Source organism: Cydia pomonella, chromosome 1, assembly GCF_033807575.1.
Source record: "Cydia pomonella isolate Wapato2018A chromosome 1, ilCydPomo1, whole genome shotgun sequence".
Classification (NCBI taxonomy): Eukaryota; Metazoa; Arthropoda; class Insecta; order Lepidoptera; family Tortricidae; genus Cydia; species Cydia pomonella.
Window position 1 is genome coordinate 12,003,229 of NC_084703.1, and position 20,246 is coordinate 12,023,474.

The 20,246-nt window shown below is 36.6% G+C and overlaps 1 protein-coding gene across 5 annotated transcripts in view; it reads left to right on the top strand.

Moving 5' to 3' along the window:
- LOC133534859 (SCY1-like protein 2) overlaps positions 1-20,246 on the top strand; it is a 170,240-nt gene that overhangs the window by 122,538 nt on the left and 27,456 nt on the right. For all 5 annotated transcript variants that reach the window (XM_061874182.1, XM_061847782.1, XM_061874158.1 and 2 more), the window contains 2 exons: positions 2,269-2,389; positions 8,051-8,146. In XM_061874182.1, coding sequence (XP_061730166.1) covers positions 2,269-2,389; positions 8,051-8,146 — 217 coding nt within the window. The remainder of the gene's footprint in view (positions 1-2,268; positions 2,390-8,050; positions 8,147-20,246) is intronic.

Here is a 20,246-nt window from a genome sequence, read left to right on the forward strand (position 1 = left end):
GTTGATTTGACTGTATTCCTACGCCTTCAGTTCCGGCTCACATTGTAACTCACGCCACTCGCCTTTTTGACCCTTCTTATACAACGGTTGCATAAAATACTATTTTAATAGCAGGGGAGCCAGCGATGCAAAATTTGTAGTCACTTGAGCGTCGTAGAAACCTACTGGATTTGTTAGATTAGATGATAGGGAGAAATAAGGTTATATAATGTTGTCTGTTTCAGCGATCAGGAAACTAAATACAGTTTTTTTTTTTAATGCAAAAAAAAACACTCTGATCTGAGTGTGTAGATAACGTGCCAAACCTTAACGCTCCGTAGCTAATGTAACGCAACTGTCACTGTTGTACTAATATGGAAGAGTGATAGAGAGAGTTGAATACGCTACGGAACGTTAACGATTGGCACGTTGCCTAAGCACTCTGATCTGACTCTGACAACAAGGTGCGTACAAAGATACATAATACAATGAAATAGGAGGCCTTTTTATAGGTCTCTGGATGGCTAGAGAATAATAATATTATATTTAAATAATGTTCATATATAAACCTAATAAATAAAATAACGGTGTACAAAGTGTGCTCTTTGAGTTTGATTTTCTCCCCGATTCTGACCGTTATATGAAGCATTGCTTCACAGTTGTACTAGTTTTCATAGTCTGGCAAGCCAGTGTGTCGGTATAAAAACACGACAGATTTGAAGAATATAGGCGCTCTGTTTGTTTGTAAATTATTTCATTATCACCTATTTCAGACGAAATAATAATAGATAGATAGATTAATAAATCATTTATTTGGCATATTATATAATGTGTTTAACATTCAATAAATATTTTCAAAAAAGTCTCTTGAGGTAAGTTCCTGGGAATTGCAGTCATATGTCCCCTGTTCTACACTTTATTATGTTAAAATAAAGATAAGTTGTTTTCATCTAACTTTTGACCTTTGTTTAGCGAAATTTAATTAAGTCGACCGTTACGGATGCATAAGTTTTCTGAAACCAATACTGACACGACCGAATTTCGCCCCAAATTGAATAAGTTGTAGCTCCCAAGAACAAAACTGTTATTTTATAACAAACTTTGAACCGACGTTCATTTATGAACCCGACGTAAAAACGACGTAATATATGTATGCTGTGTTTTGTTGGGTTAGGTAAATCTAAAATGGATAAGTGTTATCATCATACTTACTATGCCTTATTACTATGGTGCTTAAGTCTAAAGGGGACAGTGGTAGAAAACCAGAAATTATAACAGTTAACTAAATGTGTTTTTCGAAATCAGTAGACCCATTTTACAAATAGGAAAAACTGTATTCAGAGATGCAAACGGGCGACTGTATTGATTCAGAATTGCTACTAATGCGCGGCTGTTCCGCGCGACATCAGGTATAGGAAGAGTAGAAGAGGGCGGCTGTGCAGGCTCAGACAGGCAGACTATATCCCGGCTATATCTATACTGAATCGCGACTGTATCGATGCTGTATCATGACTGTAACGGAATGAGTCGACAGATTTGTAGGTGTATGACTGTGCAAGAATACTTAAGTTACAAAATCTTATATGTACATGATTATGATGATGACTCCTGACCGATTTCGGCCACAGCGACCGTGTGTTCTAATTAATTAATGTTAACGGAGTGTAGCTGTTCCACTCTCTAGTGCGCTTTTAGATGGCTCGCGTACCCAATCTTCCTACTAAATTTCCGAGCGCATTTTGGGCACGTCAACACACCACCTACATAATTGTAGGAAATAGAGTTTGGCGGCCTAGCCTTAAGCTCATCTCGCTTTCGGTCGAGTTCGCTACGACGTTCAGCTTCAAAATCGCCGACTCGATCATGCACAAGGCGCCGCCATTCCGGCCGCTGCGCTGCCTTCCGCTCCCAGTTAGAGGGCTCTAGTTTGCATCTCTTCATATGTTTTTTCAGAACGTCCTTATATCGTAAGTACTGGCCACCGCTTTTACGCTTACCATTCTAGAGTTCTGAAAAGAAGATGCGCTTCGCCACTCTGTCTTCTGACATCCGAGACACGTACCCACACCATCGTAGCTGCCGCCACATCAGATATACCTCAATACCTCCAACATTTGCGCGCCTCAGGACGTTTGTATTTCTGATCCGGTCGGACCTGATATTCATGATATCTCGGAGGCATACAAGCTGAAATCTGTCGAGTGTACGGATATGCTTACGGTACATAGGTAACTAGTGATAGGGCCTAAAAGTGCAACAATTGTTGATTGATTTTTTAATCTAATGCAGATCATTGAGGCGCTGCACTACCTGCACTACACGGCGCGCCAGATCCATCGCAACGTGTGCCCACAGGTGATCATCGTTACCAGGCGCGGCACATGGAAACTTTTTGGCTTGGAGTTCATCGGTAAGCTATTAATCGAATGTTATGTTTAGTTGAATAAAAACTTCTCTTTGAGATATAAATATTCTGTTCAACCAATGTCTAGAAATCAAGCGTAACAACGGGCTTAAATTGTCTAGCAGTCCTGTTTGTGTTGCACAGCTTATGCGGCTGTTCAGTGATTCAAATGCCAAAGCGAAGTTATATTCCTTTTTCGTGGTCTTGAAACGTTTATTAACCACTGTGTCATAAACACGTTTGAGGCCCACAGTAGTAATTCTCCACTTATTCGTGTTCTTTATTCAACCTAGTATACACGCATATCGGAATGTGATCTTTTTTTAGTAGCGTGAGCGTTCTCTTGTAAGAGTATGAGGTTTTCTTTCGCGATTTCGGAGTTAGCTCTATAGTAAAAGTTGTTCAATATAACCTACTTATTCATCCCTCAGAGCATGGTCAGACATAACAAAATTACTCTGAACCTAAGTTTTGCATTAACGCATATTTTATTTAAATGATAACAGTACCTGGTTTCATGGAATGAATTTTAGCTTAGTATTCCTGCTAACATGAGAAAGCATTATTTACTGTCGTCTGCTTAAATATATTTAGTTAGGTCTGTTACGTCCAAAACTCTACGTATAATGGCAATTGTCCATTAATGTTCAAATATACTTAACTACTTCGTATGCAGTAATGTAGTCATTTTACAAGGACGCTGGCAAAAAGATTATTATGTTCTAAGAGCTGTACATTTTCATACTGGGGCTTCCAATCCAATCCAGTTTTCCGGAATGCCGCGCTATTTTCCAGTCCTGCTTGATGTGGAATTACGAGCGCAGGATGCCGCGAGATTTGCGGGAGCGCATTGTATTCTTGAAATGCCCTTAATTAGTTTAAGGCCATCTTATCGCCACCGTCTTGTTTTTTTATCCCATAACCCAGTATTTAGTCCAACAGTTTCTCCGAATAACCTATAACAATTAGATTCCAGGTACGCTCAAGAGTCCTTACACCCTGACAGGTGCGACCTTGTAACCTGGTAACATTGTCCCTGTTGCAATCGTAATGCAACCAATTGAAGCTAGCTTTTATTTATTGTTTCATGGACTTTATATAGTTAAATGGCTTTCATTTATATCGGCTCTCGCAAATATAGGAATCCCGTGAAATTGTTTAGTCGCCTATGTACTGAGCCAAGACAGAATACAGACTTAGGGATGGGTGCAAATGCCGAAATGTATGAAACTTCCTATCATACAATAAAATTTAGCAAATGCTTTAACGGTCACACTCGGTTTGCTGCAACGGACCCTAACTCGTAATAAATAAAATAAACATAAACACAACGTTAAATAATAGACGTCAGGATCGGATCCCTGCTAGCCGTAACATCGAAGAAGCGGCTCCATTAAATACTTAGGTAGTCTAAAACGTGCAAATAATAAAATATGAAAATCCCTCACGTATTTCGTCAGTTGTAGCAATATTTCATTGACTCACGTTTTACAAGTCGTTCTCACACGTAGCTTTTTAAAAGAAACACGTCATAATAAATAAAAATTGAATTCTTATAATGTATTGTCGAAGAACGGCCAGCAGGCGACGGCGCGACGACAAACGGTATTTCCTGAGGGCACATTTCCTCGTCGTTTATTTTCTTTTAACTCCCGTAACGAGCTACCGCTTTACAATGTTACTCGTAGACGCTTCAATCGATTATTTACTCAATAACCGAATAAATTTCACTTTATAAACGGTAAATGGATTTTTACAGAAGTAGACAATGTTTCTGTTCTTTCTGATAATTATACTCTGTATTTGTGTATTGTTATTTAAATATAAGTAAACAGACAATTTCTACATTTTCGGGTAGTTATAAAATTTATTGGTTAACTAACAAAATACAAAACCGCCTGGATCTAACACAGAACGACCTGACTACAGGGCCGGATTTAGGGGAGGGCAACCGGGGCTACAGCCCCGGGGCCTCCACAAAAGAGGCTTCGAAAAATTTACCATTTCATTTTGAAAATAATTTGGGGCCAGGGGGCCTCCACTCCTTTATTGCCCGAGGCCTCCAGACCTCTAAATCCGGCATTGCCTGACTACATTATTAAACATGTAATATTTTCATCTACCCTCAATTGGCTGAAGGAGCCATTTGAGGACAGATTTTGTTTACTTTTATTTAAATACTTAAAGATACAGAGGAAGGGTGCATTTTAGCTCTGTGGTTAAGCCTGAATGCACATTTTCGTCTCATCTAACTTACAGAAACAAGACTAGTAATTTTTTTTTAAAAGTGTATGTTTTCCGCCCAAACATTGTCGATGAAAATATAGTTTAAAAAAATATATGTGATAGGCCACCTGTTTGTTTCATATTTGTCTATTGCAAAACTTATCTAGCGACTTATGTATATAGATGCTCGTAACAATATACGCGTGAACAAATTAATTAATTGACTGATAAAATAAAAGCTTCCAAAATATCTGTATGGATATTGATCCACAAGCACTCAACCTAAATATGTATAAATAGAAAAAAACGCATTCGTTTTGTCACATTAGTCTTGTTTCATGTTTGTCTATTGCAAAACTTATCTAGTGACCTACGTAGTTTTTTTTAGCATTAGAAAAAAGGTAAACAATCTTGACATATCTTTTTATTTAAAAACGCTTTTTAAAAATCAGTAACTATTACTTTTGAAAGCCAAAGAATGAATGTGATTTATAATTGATACATTTTGCAGTGACATATTTTTCTCAAGTGTTTTTCAATAAAAATACACGTCAAAATCGCTTATCTTCTTTCTAATGCTAAAAAAACTGGACAAGTGCGAGTCGGACTCGCCCACCGAGGGTTCCTTACTTTTTAGTATTTGTTGTTATAGTGCCAACAGATATACATTATCTATGAAAATTTTAACTGTCTAATTATCACGGTTCATGAGATACAGTCGGGTGACAGACGGAGAAACAGACAGACAGGAGTCTTAGTAATAGGGTTCCGTTTTACACTTTGGGTATGGAACCCTAAAACTGGACTATAGGTACCATCATTAGTCTTACCGAATCGTAGATACGACTATATACTTATGTATAGTCGTTAGATTTGTAGCTGGCCCCCAACGGCTTGTTCTTTGTCTATTGTTGTTAACTAAAACGGCGCGTGCCACTATCTGCAAAAAAAAGGGCCCGATCACTTTAACCGGTTATTTAATTACAACTCCTATGGTAGTTGAAATAAGATTAAAAATGAACAAATGGAAAAATTTGCGATTTCTTGTGTGGTCCCTATACTGTTACTGAGTGCCGGCGAGTCGAACGCTACCGAACCAGTCTAAAATGTGTCCTCGATATGCGTAACAAAGGCGCATTATCGGAGAGCACACCCACACTGGTTTTTTGAGCGTTGGACTAGCCCGTGCTCAGGTGCCAATTAGAATTATACGACCCTTTTTTTGTAGGTAGTGGTTTTAGTTAAAAATAGACAAAATATTAGCCGCTTCGGGCCAGCTTCAAATCGAACGACTATACCTACACCACCTACATAATGCTTAAGATTTAACACATTGACTGCCAGCGACTCGCTAGGCGGGTTCTCTGTTCGTAGGCGCGTTTACGGTACGCTAATAGTTATTTACGATACAAGTGCCAAAAAGAGGAAATTCGTAACAAGTGGCGATAAATTAAAACACGACCGAAGGGAGTATTTTAAATCGACACGACGGGTGCGGGAATCTTTCCGTGCATATGTCGAAACTTTAAAGAGCCATATGTATTGTAAAACGTTCTACGATACGCGTGCGAATAAGTAATTCGCAACTCGTGTGGATTTAAAACACTGCGAATTTCCTATTATCTATTTCCATGTTATCGACTACGCTCGTAGCGCGTAGCATGCGCTAGCACTGAATGTGTGTGTCACATTCACCGTATCCATAAGCCACGGTCGTAGCGCTACGTCGTAGCCGATAACATGGATTTTTTAATTCCTCGTAGAGCCAAAACGACAACGTGTGACCCAGCACTAGGGTTTCTGGCTTCAAAATCGTAAGGTCGTGGGTTCGAATCCCAATCGGGGCTCCGTAGGCAAAATGGTAGAAACGGAATCCGCATGACACAGCCATTTTACTCGGAAAGTGTTAAATATATTTCAATGAAAAATAGTGTGTTATGTCATATGTGCCGCTACATAGTTTTATCTTAAAACACGTGTTTTAAATGGAGCACAGGCGATAAAATGTTAATTTTTTTGTCAAATATCAATGTTTCGTTTTTATTTTGATAGGTCTTTACAAAGAACTATGTAAGGTTTCAAAAAAAATATTAATCAAGTTGAATAAATAAAAATAAACACTAAGAAATATTTGGACCAGGGAACCCAAAAAAATATGATAATACAACATTTAAGTATTTAGACTTCTGCATATTTTTTGACTAAGCATTATTGATTAAAAGCCGTTTATGTTTTCGCCAAGTAAACTATTTTTTTTAATACTAAACGATGTAAGTGCTGCAAAGCTTTTGTTACTTATTCATTTATATCTCGTCAATTGAACTTTTAGTACCCATGAGTAGATACAATTTTAACCTTCAGGGGGCTTTTTCTCCCCTAAATATGAGTTAATTACTCCCCTCTCTCTTCCTGATGTTGAAAGTTTCAATCAGGCGATCACAATTTTTTCGCGTTTTTGGGAGGCTAATGTTCCTCTACCCACCCGCTCAACTCGCTCCGCAGCTGACGTCCACCAGGGTTCAATTCACATCGCCCTTAACTACTTTACGAGTTATCGCCCGGGATACAATGCTTTCCACTGTCTTTCCTATATATAACCTAGTCAAATTGATGGTTTCACTTCGGAATGGGTTAAGATGACTGAACTAAGAGTTTCGTCAATAGTACATTACTATAGAGGCCGGGAAACGTAGGGTTGCAGGCCAAGTAAATATATACGGCTGAGCCTAGCGAGGCCAGATAGAGATACGCGGCCGGCAACCCCATTTCTCGCCGAGATTTGTATAGTGCTTTTCTCAAACTTGCAATTAAAACAAAAAATTGTAGTCAATTTGTTTTGTGGCGACCTACTCGGCTGACCACTCTACCAGCCTTACGCGCGTAAGTACGCGGTCCTGTGCGATGAGCCACGGCCGTTGCTTAGCAACGAATATGCATAACAAATCACTAAGCTATTTGAAAAATATGGAGTGTGGAATTAAGAGGAGTGACATCTCTTATGGTAGAACTGTTGCAAAAGTGTCCAGCTGTAAGCTATAAATAATAGTTCCAAATCTCTCCAGAGTAGCGCTAGAGTAGCTAAGAACCTAGGCGTTATTGACGGAGTGAATTGCGCTATATATGATTTGATTTTTTTTTGTTCAAGTACTCTTGGTATTGTAGCGCCACCTATTTAAAGTTTTTTGATGACACTTTTTGGTACACGGAGATTTCGTTCCTTTCCTCCACCTTCCGTACTGAAAAATATTATTTGTTGATGGTTGAATGCCAAGACGTTGTGTCACAATTTGACGTTAAAAAACAAAAGAAGGTTGCTTTACATATCATCTTCACTCATCACACCTGATATGTAGTATTTCCTAATTTGACGTAAGGCATGTCATCATTTCATAGCAAGTTTAAGAAAAATACATTTCATATGTAACTATATTTTTGTTTCAGAAAATATTCTTGGAGATGACCCTACAGAGATGCTGACAGTTGCGCCGTGGTCTATCAAAGTGGCCAAGATTGCCCAGCCAAATCTTGACTATTTGGGTAAGTGTACTGTAATGATAGGGGTAATGTAGCAATGTTTTGCTTTATGAGGCTTTTAATTGAATATTAATTAGCTTTATTTGCCTGTTACTTTGTCTGCGAAATATTGTACAACACTACCAAATTGAAAATGATCTCGAAGGTTCATCGAAAGAGTTTCGTACTATTATACTGAGGTGATGCGAGGCTATAAGTGTTGCTGAAGATAAAAGCCATGGCACGAACTTATCAATTATATCTTGCACCCAGGATGACATAAGTTAAAAAAAAAACATGTGTCGATAGAATCACAATCTAAAAAAATTGTTAATTTACTATTCGGCCAATTTACAACTAAAGCTGTTAAGATCCGATATTAAGATTTTTTCTGTAAGTATTTGTCATAGTCAAATCATTCCTAAAACAGTTTGGCGGTTGATAAATTTAAAAGCTAGACTAACTAGAAACTATACTTGCACAGCTGAGCCTGGCATCGTAACGTAGACTGTCCATGCGTGTTCTTTGAATTTAGTTTTCTCGGAGTGTCTACAGGGTCTTACAATTGGCTACTTGACAGTTTTATGTAAATAATGTCAATCGATTCTGATTTTCCTATAGATCAAATATCTATATATGACTCATGGCATGTCAGTAACTCATAGGTCAGAAATTAGAGTTAAAGTCTGACGCTCGCACTCGACGATTGAAACGCGTCTAACTAGTCTGTCCTAAATGTATGGAAGATCATGAAAGTTGCTATTATTACCCTGAAATATTGCGTTTATGTATAAAGTTGTCATACAATTTATTTTTCAATCAAATATAAGGAATCGAATGATGATTTGCTTGTTTCTTTGTGAAAGTTTTTTTTTGAGACTTAGGTGCCTTGTATTTTTTTATAATCTCAATATATATTTTTAAATTTCACTTTTTTTTATAATGGATGGCTCATTATCTATCCATTTAGCTAAATTTTGTTATAATATTCAGCATGTGTCAAGTAACCAATTTGCATCTGTATCTAAGCTTCTATCTATAGTCAGGGCGCGCCGCGGCTGGTCGTTAATTGGTTTGAAACAACGGATCCAGATGACGCATTGTCTATGGTATTGAAATTGCCTATTTAAATACTAATTGTTTATTGAAATATAACTTATACAATGAACCAAGGCCCCAGCGTTGTCTGTTCTCAATACAACATTGAATACTCAAGCCTTAGCCATTTTGGTAGTTACACTGCTGCTGTGTATGTGTACGTAAAATGTGTATTTGTGAGTTTTAAGAGATGAGGACTGGTCGATATTATTCATGTTATATATCGATAAGCGCTACACAGCGGAACGGAATAGTGATTTATTGAAGCTTCGACATCATCACTAAAAATAAACATCATACATATTCTAATGGATAATAAATATTTTATAATATAATAAAATACCTATCTCAATTCTTGCGGAAAACATATTTTAGTAACTATTTATGTAATGTGATTAAAAATCCGAACTTTCTAATCAATAAAATCGTGACCTGGTAACCACGATAATGAATAAAAGCGTTTTCAGTTCATTTTAGGTATAGTTAATCCCTTCAAGTAAAATTCATCGATTTGACTTTATTAAGTTTATCGACATGGCCACAGCAACCCTGGTTACACATTGTTAATCGTACATTAAAACTAAGTGGTTACGGTGACAGCTAGTTTTCGCTTCTTCCCATATACATTGAACCCTCTCTCAACATCCGCTAACTGCTACTCTGGCTGGCAGAAATATTGTGGATAAGTATACCGGCTGTATTTAAAATTAATTATTTCATACGATGCATGAATATAAAGCACCAGAACATTAATAGAAAAACGTAGACAACAGTTATTTTAGGTACCATTTTTATTTTATAAATTGTATAGAACTAAAAAGGTTGGAGTGACGATGACGTCATTTGCTAGTGTTTCATATAAATTTCATAATCGTAAATCGTTCTGAAAGTTCGAAAATAGAAATTGATTTGACAAATAGTCAAATACCCTATTTTATAAAGTTATCTACTGCAGTTCCATTCATTTCTTACATATTTAATAAACAACAAAATAATTGTGTCCTCCAGTTTCCTCATCACTATTACATGACTCTCCTAATGTAACATACTTTTGTTATGGGTGGTGTAACAGAACTGATCACCTGGGCGTATGCAAAAATATCAACCATTGCTAAAATCCAATTAAATACAAAATGAGTGTAAACGCCTCACCAAAAAGACTGTTCCTTCATTCGGTGGCAGTCGGCCATCGGCCGCTATCGACGCATTACTTATGGTGGTATCGATGGAATTGACCCCCTGCCTATTATGTGATTATGCATTGATTTACGGTATCGTCTTTTATCCCTTTTAACTAGAACAAAATATTGTTCCGAACAAAGGTTCGGAAAAGGAGTACTTTCAACCCATATACTTATTACATTAAGTGTTAATCAAATATATACATATTATATATATTTAGTTATTATTAGTTATTTATATATATTTATCAAAAAATCGTAACGTACAAGACATTCTCTAGCAGTAACTTTGTAGACTTTTAAAGTAAAAAAGTACGAATCCATATTACCGTTGCGCAAAAAGTTATTGCTTGAAGCTACATCGAATAATAATGTTTTTTTTTCTATGAAAAATACCTTAGTAAGGATACAGTTGTAAACTTTTACTTTTCAAGGAATATGTTGTCCAAAGAGTAAACATTTACTCAGTATTACACGTGTCCGTCCCCAGACGCATCATAGCAAAATACAATTTGAATACAGAAATACTCGTGTAGAGTCCCGTACGTGATTTAAAATGCAAATACCACATCAGTTGAACACTATATATACCTATTCTGGAGTAGGTATGCTAATGACGTATCGAGATAGGATTGGAAATGTATTAGATAACGGAGATTTTTTTATATTATATTCATCACACACATTGTTGTACTTTATTTTCTTACATTAGGGTACTCCCGTACATAATAAAATTAACCTAGGATATACTTACCTTACTTACTTTGCCAAGTGTGCCATATGAGAATACCTAATAATATAGATTTTATGGAAACTTTTGATAAACATTAGGTAAGGTAGGTCTTATGTTAATTTTTTTACGTACAGGAGTTCCCTAATGTAAGAAAATAAGTGAGGTTGCTTATGACAACCTACCTACCTATGGTAAATACGACTATGATGAATAATATGAGGAATTTACTCAGCTTGGATAATTGAATGAACTGTAATTTTAATTTTATTTTTTAATTTTTATTATTCAAGTAAGCCTGGGATCGGCCTGGTCTTTCTACCACGGACCACTTGCACACAATAAACCAGATCATCGAATTCCTCTTTATTCGGCCTTTGTAGATTTCTCCAAGGCTTTCGATAGTTTAACTCATTCATCTATATTTACCGCGCTACAAGAACAAGATATAGAACCCACGTACATACATCTCATCAACAACATCTACGCATCAAGTACTGTCTGTTTAAAACTACAGTCTCCCGGGCATTCGATATAAAGAAGGGTGTCAAGCAAGGTGACCCGCTATCACCTAAGCTGTTCACTAGTACCCTCGAACAAATATTCAGGAAGCTGGCGGCTGGATGGGAGATTAGGGGGGGTATCGACGTCGGTGGACGGTGATTAACAAATCTACGTTTCGCCGACGACGTAGTAATGTTTTCGTCTTCAGCCACAGAGCTTGGTGATACTACAAGACTTAAGCAGGGCAAGACTTGAGGTAGGATGAATGATGAATATGTCAAAGACCAAGCTCATGACTAACAGTCGAAAAAGAAACGTGGTAGTGGATGGAGAAGAAATGTCATATGTCCAAGAATACATATACCTGGGTCAAATAGTCTCTTTCCAGGCACGACAGGACAAGGAAGTCGCAAGGCGAACCGGAAGTGCCTGGAAGAGCTATTGGTCTTATGAAAGAGCAAATGAAGGGAGATTTTCCTTTATGTCTAAAACGAAAGCTCATGGACGTGTGTATTTTTGCCATCCTGACGTACGGAGTACAGAAAAGTGGTGTTAAAAGTTCAGAAATCCACCCTCAAGGTTTGCCAACACGCCACGGAGCGTAGTATTCTCGGCGTGATGTTGACCGATCGCATCAGAGACACTATACTACGCTCCAAAACCCAAAAAGCTAACCTGGCTGAAACAGCCGCCAAGCTGAAGTAGGACTGGGCAGGACAAGTTTGCCGTATGCCAGATGACTTATGGGCTAAATCAACCACCGCCCCACAAAATCGGATTCGAGGTCGCGGCAAACCTCGACGGCGTTGGCGAGATGACCTTGACGCCTCCTACAGGAACTGGTAGGAGACAAGTCATGACCGGGATACGTGGAAAGGGAGGAGGCCTTTGCCCAGCAGTGGGACCCTCTAGGCTCATATAAAGAAATAAATATAAATAATTTAATTCAGGTCATGACTAATAGCACGAAACGTATTAGAGTTGAGGTAAACGGGCAGATTATACAATATGTCAACAAGTATATATACGAGTACTTGGGCTAGTTAGTCTCTTTCAGTGACAGGCAAGACAAGGAGGTTGAGCGCCGTGTTCAAAATGCCTGGAAGAGCTACTGGTCCATGAAGGAGCTAATGAAGGGCGACCTTCCAATCTCACTAAACCGTAAACTCGTTGATATGTGTATTTTTTTAATTTACCTAGTTTCAGAGTTAATACCAATTTAAAAAAAATCGTTTTTTTATTGTGTTTCAGTGCATAACGCCTTGTTGATGGTTATGTCGCCAATATGGGACCTAGTCTAGACTGACTTGACAGATATCGAAGTGACAAGGAACCCTTTAAATAGACTAGTTTTTACGAAATAAATGTACTAATTCATATTAATCCTTAAATTTTCCAAAAACATGTACTTATTATTTGTACTTAGTACTTTACATTTTTCAAATGGGGTTTTTTATAACATTAGTAATTAATTTTTTGGAGTCGCTTTTTGCTTTAGCGAAGAACCACATTAAGCAAGTATCGATGATTTAAGTGCAGAGAATCGATGTAGTACGAGTAAATAATAAGTACCTATACATCAAGAGAGTTATTAAATGTACGAGCAAATCCACGTTAACATTTTGTTAAGGTTTTGATCTTATTATGAATTATGATACGAAGTTGACGCACGCTCACGCTGATTGATGTGCGTGAAGTGCACAGCGCTAAGGAATAGTGTCATTATCATTAGGCATCTCGCTTGCATTTATTGGTGCGCGTGAGATACACTGTGAGTCGTGTCAAGGTCGTAACATAACCAAATCAAAACTTTAACAAATTCTTACACCAGAATTAGCCTTAATGGCGCGGCGGAACGCTAAGCTATAAATCTAATGACCATAAAAAGTATTTTTAAAAGTTGTTGTAACTGTTTAAGTTGTTAGAAATATCAGATTATATCGTAAAAATTCAAATGGATTGAGTAAGTATATTGCGTTTGTTTAATTAATTAAATTATACATAATCATATCGGGGCATGCTTGTAAAGCCCTATACAGTGTGTCCCCAGCCATTGGACAAAGCCGAAATGTACATATGCATTAGGGTATTTAGAACCAGTGTACAAAGTATCATAACAACCGGTGTAGCGGTTTCGAAGAAATTAACAAATTACCATTTTTTACTTTGGAGCAGCCTGTGTGTGTTAGTAGCTCCTAAGGTAATATCCTCAAAGAATAGTATGGAACCTTCTTCGACCTTTTTGATTATCTTTTTATTTATGACACTAATAAAGCTTCTGACTCTTGAAAAATGTCATCATTATCAAATATTTCGAACAAATTGTCAAAAACACTGCCAAAGATTAACACAGTATGTTTCTTTTTGTTGTCGATTATTACAAATAACTTTTGTTCGAAATTTTTTTTTTATCTAATTAAAAAAAAAATTAACGTCAGAGCATTCCTGAGAAGTAACCCTACGTGGGATTTCAGGGTTTGTCCAATGGCTAAGGTCACCCTGTATATGTTATGCCACGATTGAATGAAATACTCTTACATTTGACTGAATATAAAAGGTTTACGATAACCTTTCAGCATTACGATTAGACATGTACCGTAAACTACTCGTAGCAATGGCTGGCTTAAAATAATAAAGCCCTACCTCTAGTTCCATAACAACGACCTGTTAACAAGTAAAGCCAGAATACCACCATACCCTTCCGCTATGATAATAATGGACTGAACAATATTGAGGGGAGTGGGTGGTTGTATTTAGGTTCGAAATTAGTAGTGAGGGAGCAGTTAAACAAGGAGTTACTAGGTTTTAAAAATGTAAAATAATAACCTGCAAAAAAGTATTGATACTAATTTAAGTGGAGCCTACTGTCGCGTGATTTGAAACCCTGGAGCTATTTGAATTTATGGGACCAAAAAGCTTTCAGGATAAATGCTTTTTTATTATCGTAATAATTCGAATACAGCTACAGAGCGTTAACGTTGGCAATGTGGGTCTCACACAACAATTAAGTTCACGTCTTTCCTGTAGATAAACGTAAAGTATTAAGCTAAGTGAACCCTTATCCGCATAAAGCTGTACTCCTGACCTTAAAAAATTAATTATCTGAACTCATTAAGTAATTTAATAAATTAACTGAACTTAAATAAAGATATAGAACCTGAAACCGATATTGTTGTTACAAACCTGTTGGGTTGTATAACATAGATTGCAAGTCCCAATGTTTAACACGCTTTTATTAAGTCGACCTATATGTAACTATGTAATGGAATCTAAGGAAACTAATTTAACCATCTTCCAAGGATCGTAGCGTTATGAAAATTGGCAGGTGTATATAGTTCTGTTGACAAGACAATCATATGGTACTGTCAAACTGATCTGATGATGGAGCCGGAAGATATGAATTGGAACTTTATGATGGAACATCGTATCATAGCTGTGTTTGGATTTGTTAGAAAAGTATTGTAATGAACTTTGACCACGATTAGATTTCAAGGTCTGATGATTAAGCCGGAAGATAAGCACTGGCATTCCATGGTGGAATATCGTATCATAGTCGTGTTTGCACTTGTGAGAAAGATCACGTAATGGACTTTGAACACGATCAGGTTTCAAGGTTATAACAAACCACCATGCAACCTACACCATAAACAAAGCGTGTTTTTCTAGTGTTTTTGTAAAGTATTAATTTATTGTGTTAGCAGTAACAAAATATTTTTTACTGTAATGCAAATATTTCCTCCAGTGCAGTCAGTTGCTTCTGTTAAAGTGGATTTGGTGAGAAACTCAGATCATAGAAAGTACTAGATGGCTGACGGAGGCGTGACGCGTGTCGCCGCGACATGGCCACATCGTGGCCATACCGGCCCGCCGTAAGACAGTAGCAAATTAGCTGTCATTGAACAATGTGCGCGTCAATTTTATTGAAATGCCGAATTATAGCGTTATTTTGTGTCGAAATAGGAGTGCATCCAAAAACTATAAAGATCATGGAGTTACATACCACATGTGAGTACATTTTTTTTCACGTATTAGTCAATAAAACCAAACATTTTAACAAATAAATCCAGTGACATATGATTTTTCTGAGTCAGACCATGTTGTCATACAAACGCGTGGCAATTTGTCTATGCATCCTACATTGACGCTTTGGCATGGAAAACTATTTGTAGTGTCCTTAACAACGGCGCAATGCATTAAACCGCTAACGATATTCACAGGGGCATTATTGTTTCTTGGTACGACCGCCAACCGCTCCCTTCATTGCGCCGCGAAGTAGAGTGGTGCTCGTGATCCTCAAAGATTATCGATAAAAATGTTTGGATATAGTGTGTATGAAAGTAATTATTTTTCAAGTAAAATTTTACAATTATTTTATATGCACCTAATGTTTAATTTAATACTCATTAATTTGGATTAAAAATCGAATAGGTAAGCCAAAAAATAAACTGATTTAATTAAGTACAATTTATTTATAACATTATAGTTTATACCTATAATATATTTTATTCAGGTTCTTAGCAACGATTCGAATAACTGCACTAGGTATAATCAAATATGTTCATGATTGCAATTTTTTTCAGTTTCCCGAAAAATCCCAGTATTAAAGAAAAATGGATAGATGCTACAGGTAGAGGGCCCTTACTGGTTTACGAGCGAGAAAAGTGTTATTTGTTCGGATCATTTTCAAGAAAAATGTTTCCAGTTACTCTTCGCCTCATTTATTTAACGAAAGAATATAAATATGTTTAAAATAATAGTATATTGTATACTTAGTCGATCCAAAAGTTCTATCAGAAAGATTTTTACTGATTATTATGATTACTCTTTCCTTATTATTCGTACATATGATTTAAAAGCTTATTTAATGGTGCATTATACTTACAATATAATTTACTATAACTTGCTTTCGCAATTTTTCACAACTCTATGTAACATGCTGGAATTGCTTTCAATTGGTGACGAAATATGCTATAATAAACTGAAACTATTTTTTTAATGAAGCGCTCGCGTCTAACGACTATCCCAAAGTAAATAATTTAAACAAACATTACATCAAATAATGACTAAAATTTAAACCAATTTAATTAGTTAAGCATAAACAAGCTTTCGCATCATGGTACATGTTTTCTTTTAATTAAAAGCTTTGTATTACATTTTATCAGTAAAAACCTTTGTGAGAGAACTTATGGATCAACTAATATACCTTACACGTGCCTTAAAATTCTTAGCTCGTAAATAAGGTCAAAAATTTAAAGGAATATAAATTAAGTCTATGGCAATTATTACTTAAAACAAAAATGTCAAAACTGTAAGTAAGGTCATGTTCAGAACATGTAAAATATCGATAGCTCTATCGAATTGTCCTCACTCTAGTGCCGCCGCTCGAGGCTCCTACACCGCGTGGTTTGGCCAATCACAGCGCGTGAGTTGGTTGTCTGGCCACGCCTTTAATGATGATTGATGTGGTGGGGGACAGTTGGAGACAGCGAGACTCGTTGAAATTATGCTTCGTTATAAATCTCCTTATTTCTTATATCTATGGTGAGAAAGCACGTTATCTCTTACTGTTTCCTCTCTTATGCATAATCGTACATTGAAAAAAAATTGTGGCAGTGGCATAGAAGTAGCTTGCTCTTCCGCGACCTTAAGGGGAATGGAAAGTTTTTAGTAATTGATTTTTCTCTAGACGCCGATTCTTTTGGTGGTTCGTAATAAGTATCTAAAAATGTAATTTATGATTTTTAGCTGACCTAAATAAATATGAGTCTGTATTCCTCAAAGTGGAGTTAAAACTAGATAACCTCGCGCGAGTCTAGGAAGTTTTTGTTTTATGTACCTAACGGCATGTGCAGAACGCCGCATGAGATCGTCAAAGTTTTAACAACTACCTACCTATCGCGGAACTTCTACTATACTCCAAGTGCGACATAATTAAAAATAACTTGTCTAAAACATAGTTAACCTGTAACTTAGTAAAACCTTTTGGTGAGAATTATTTTAAACATGGATAGGCCATCTTAGCTAAACGAAAGTTTGTGCAGCGAAGATATTCATTTTTTACTAAATATCCTCTTTTTCGTTACCTACCCACGCTTATTGTGACGAGATTAGACTGTACATTAATTTGAGTAGTCTGTCGAATTAGGAGTCATAAGAATGTAAATATGAGGAACTGTAGCGATAGGATGGGTCTACTGTGTGATAAATCATCCTACATATTAGAATATTAAAAACACTTGCCAAAGATGACAAATCCAAAACATGGGTTTTCGTGATGAGAAGGGAATCCCTGCAGTACAAGAACAAGACAAAGGCCGTGTGTTGGAAGGGTGGAGAGACTACTGCCTGAAGCTCTACAGTAAGAATGCGGGAGACACTGCATCATGGGGGCTCGTTACAGCTCACAGAGCAACTAGATTATTAAAGAGGAGAAATATGTCATGTTATGTGTTAGGTTTTTTCATTTTAAGGCTACATTTAAATTATTACTACATAAAATGTTACATATAAAAAGCAACCCGGACTTCAAAAACGACTAAATAAAATACTACCCCTTTTATATACGCTAGCAACAGATATGTTTGAAGTTGGTACCAAGACAAATCTTAAAGCGTCAACGCACTGTCCAACCGAATGCAAAACCTGCTGTGATAAGAAAGAAAGTAAGCTGTCCGTTAGTTATTTAAGGGTGTTGGTGACCGATATTGTAACTATTTGGCTTGGTACCGACGTCAAACATATTAGTTGCTAGTGCACATAAAATTGATATTTTATTTATCTATTTTAAAAAAGGTTTTATTAGTAACTCTTTAGTTTTATTGTTATGAGCATTCTCCAGATTAAAAGATTTGAAGAGCTCTCAATTTCTCATAGAACCTATCATCAGAACTGCACCGTGACAAATGTGTCTTAGAGCCTTACCTGCTTAACAAACTCAATGAAGAAGACAATTCGCAAAACACGTGAGATACGCGTCATTGAAGAATTCCATTCCAGTTTCATCACCACTTCACTTGCATTCGTGAATGTTTGATTTCTTAAACTACAAAAATTACAAAAATACAAAAATCGCTATATGACAAAAATACAATAATCGCCTGTAACGTTTGAGGAGCTCCTTCAATTCCTCATGGAACTATACACAATGCCCGTGAGAGATTTTAACAGTATTTTCGTGATCATATTTAAAGACTAAAATGTCCCGTAAACTTTTTTGGAATTCGACTAGTTTCAGAATTAAAGCCACTTTAAAAAATTTTGTTTAAAATTAACTAAACTCGTAACATTTTTACCTCAAAAATACGTGGTTAAAATCTGTTGGATTCCTCGTACAAGGTGCACCTTGCATAGTATACATACTTTTTTAAAAAAGTATTCGTTCAGTTATGACGGAGTTCTGAGGTAACAAACATACAGAAATAAATACTTTCGTTTTGATAACCTCCTCCTTTTTTGAAAGTCGGTTAAAAAAACACTTGGATTGGGCGTAGTTCACACGACGAACAAAGCGTGCCACCGGCAGTAAGCTTTTAATATGTTTACTCGTGCAATGTGGAGAAAAGATACGCTTTCTGTTAAAATAAATACTCGCATGTTTCTTTTTCCATGGGTAGGTAGACACAGTCTTGAAAATAAACTTTACTGAAATAAAGAAAGGTACAATGATTTTCCTTTATATATACTTCAACGATTTACTCACCATATAAAAAAATGATTGTTCTTCTGAATCTACAATTATATAGTTTTTATTATAGACAGTCATATTTGTTAATTGTAGCCCATGTTCAAAAATGTTGTTCAAATTAGCGGGGGAATAATTCGCTTAGCGGCTAAGTCTGGCAATCCAACGGAGAAATGCAGTAAGCGTCCAGGGGACGATGCCCCGGGAAATTGTATTAGGTTTTATAGGCGAAAACTGTTTACATACATTGTGTATATTGTTATTTTAAATAAAGCCTGTTTGGAGCTTACTACCTAATTTTTATAAATAGTTTTGTAACTATGTACTTTCCAATAAACATAGCTATAAACACACGAAATCATCACACCCAAAAGTCCGGAGTATGCAAATTAGATAAAAAGTGATGAAACTGCATTCGGACAGTTACCAGGGCCCGGGCCGAGGCCTCCGACACTTCAGTTTTATAGAAAGCATACGCGGGCGGAGTCATCCGTAATTCAACTACTTAATTAACCGTATCCGATGTACACTAAGAAATTAATCGAAACTCACATTCTAAATAATACTTTTCTTGGAAATGCACATAATGCACCACGTAAACTGTACACATAAATACATATGTGTAGTTTAACACGCTGTCGATAGTCGCCTTAAACTTCACGTGATTTAAATGAAAATTATTTTTAGCAATGCAATAATAGTATAATATTACTTATTGTCGAAGTAACAAATACTCGCATCGTCGAAGTAACAAATATCGTCGCTATACTTACTCAACCTCGTATCTATAAATTAGATATACGTATTTCAGATACAGATATCAAGTTTGAGTAATTATAGCGACGATATGCAGGAAAGGGCCGACCTTGGGAGTCCGTTTAATTTATCACGAAGCCTGCAAATTCTATTCCGACCGAGTTATATATAGTG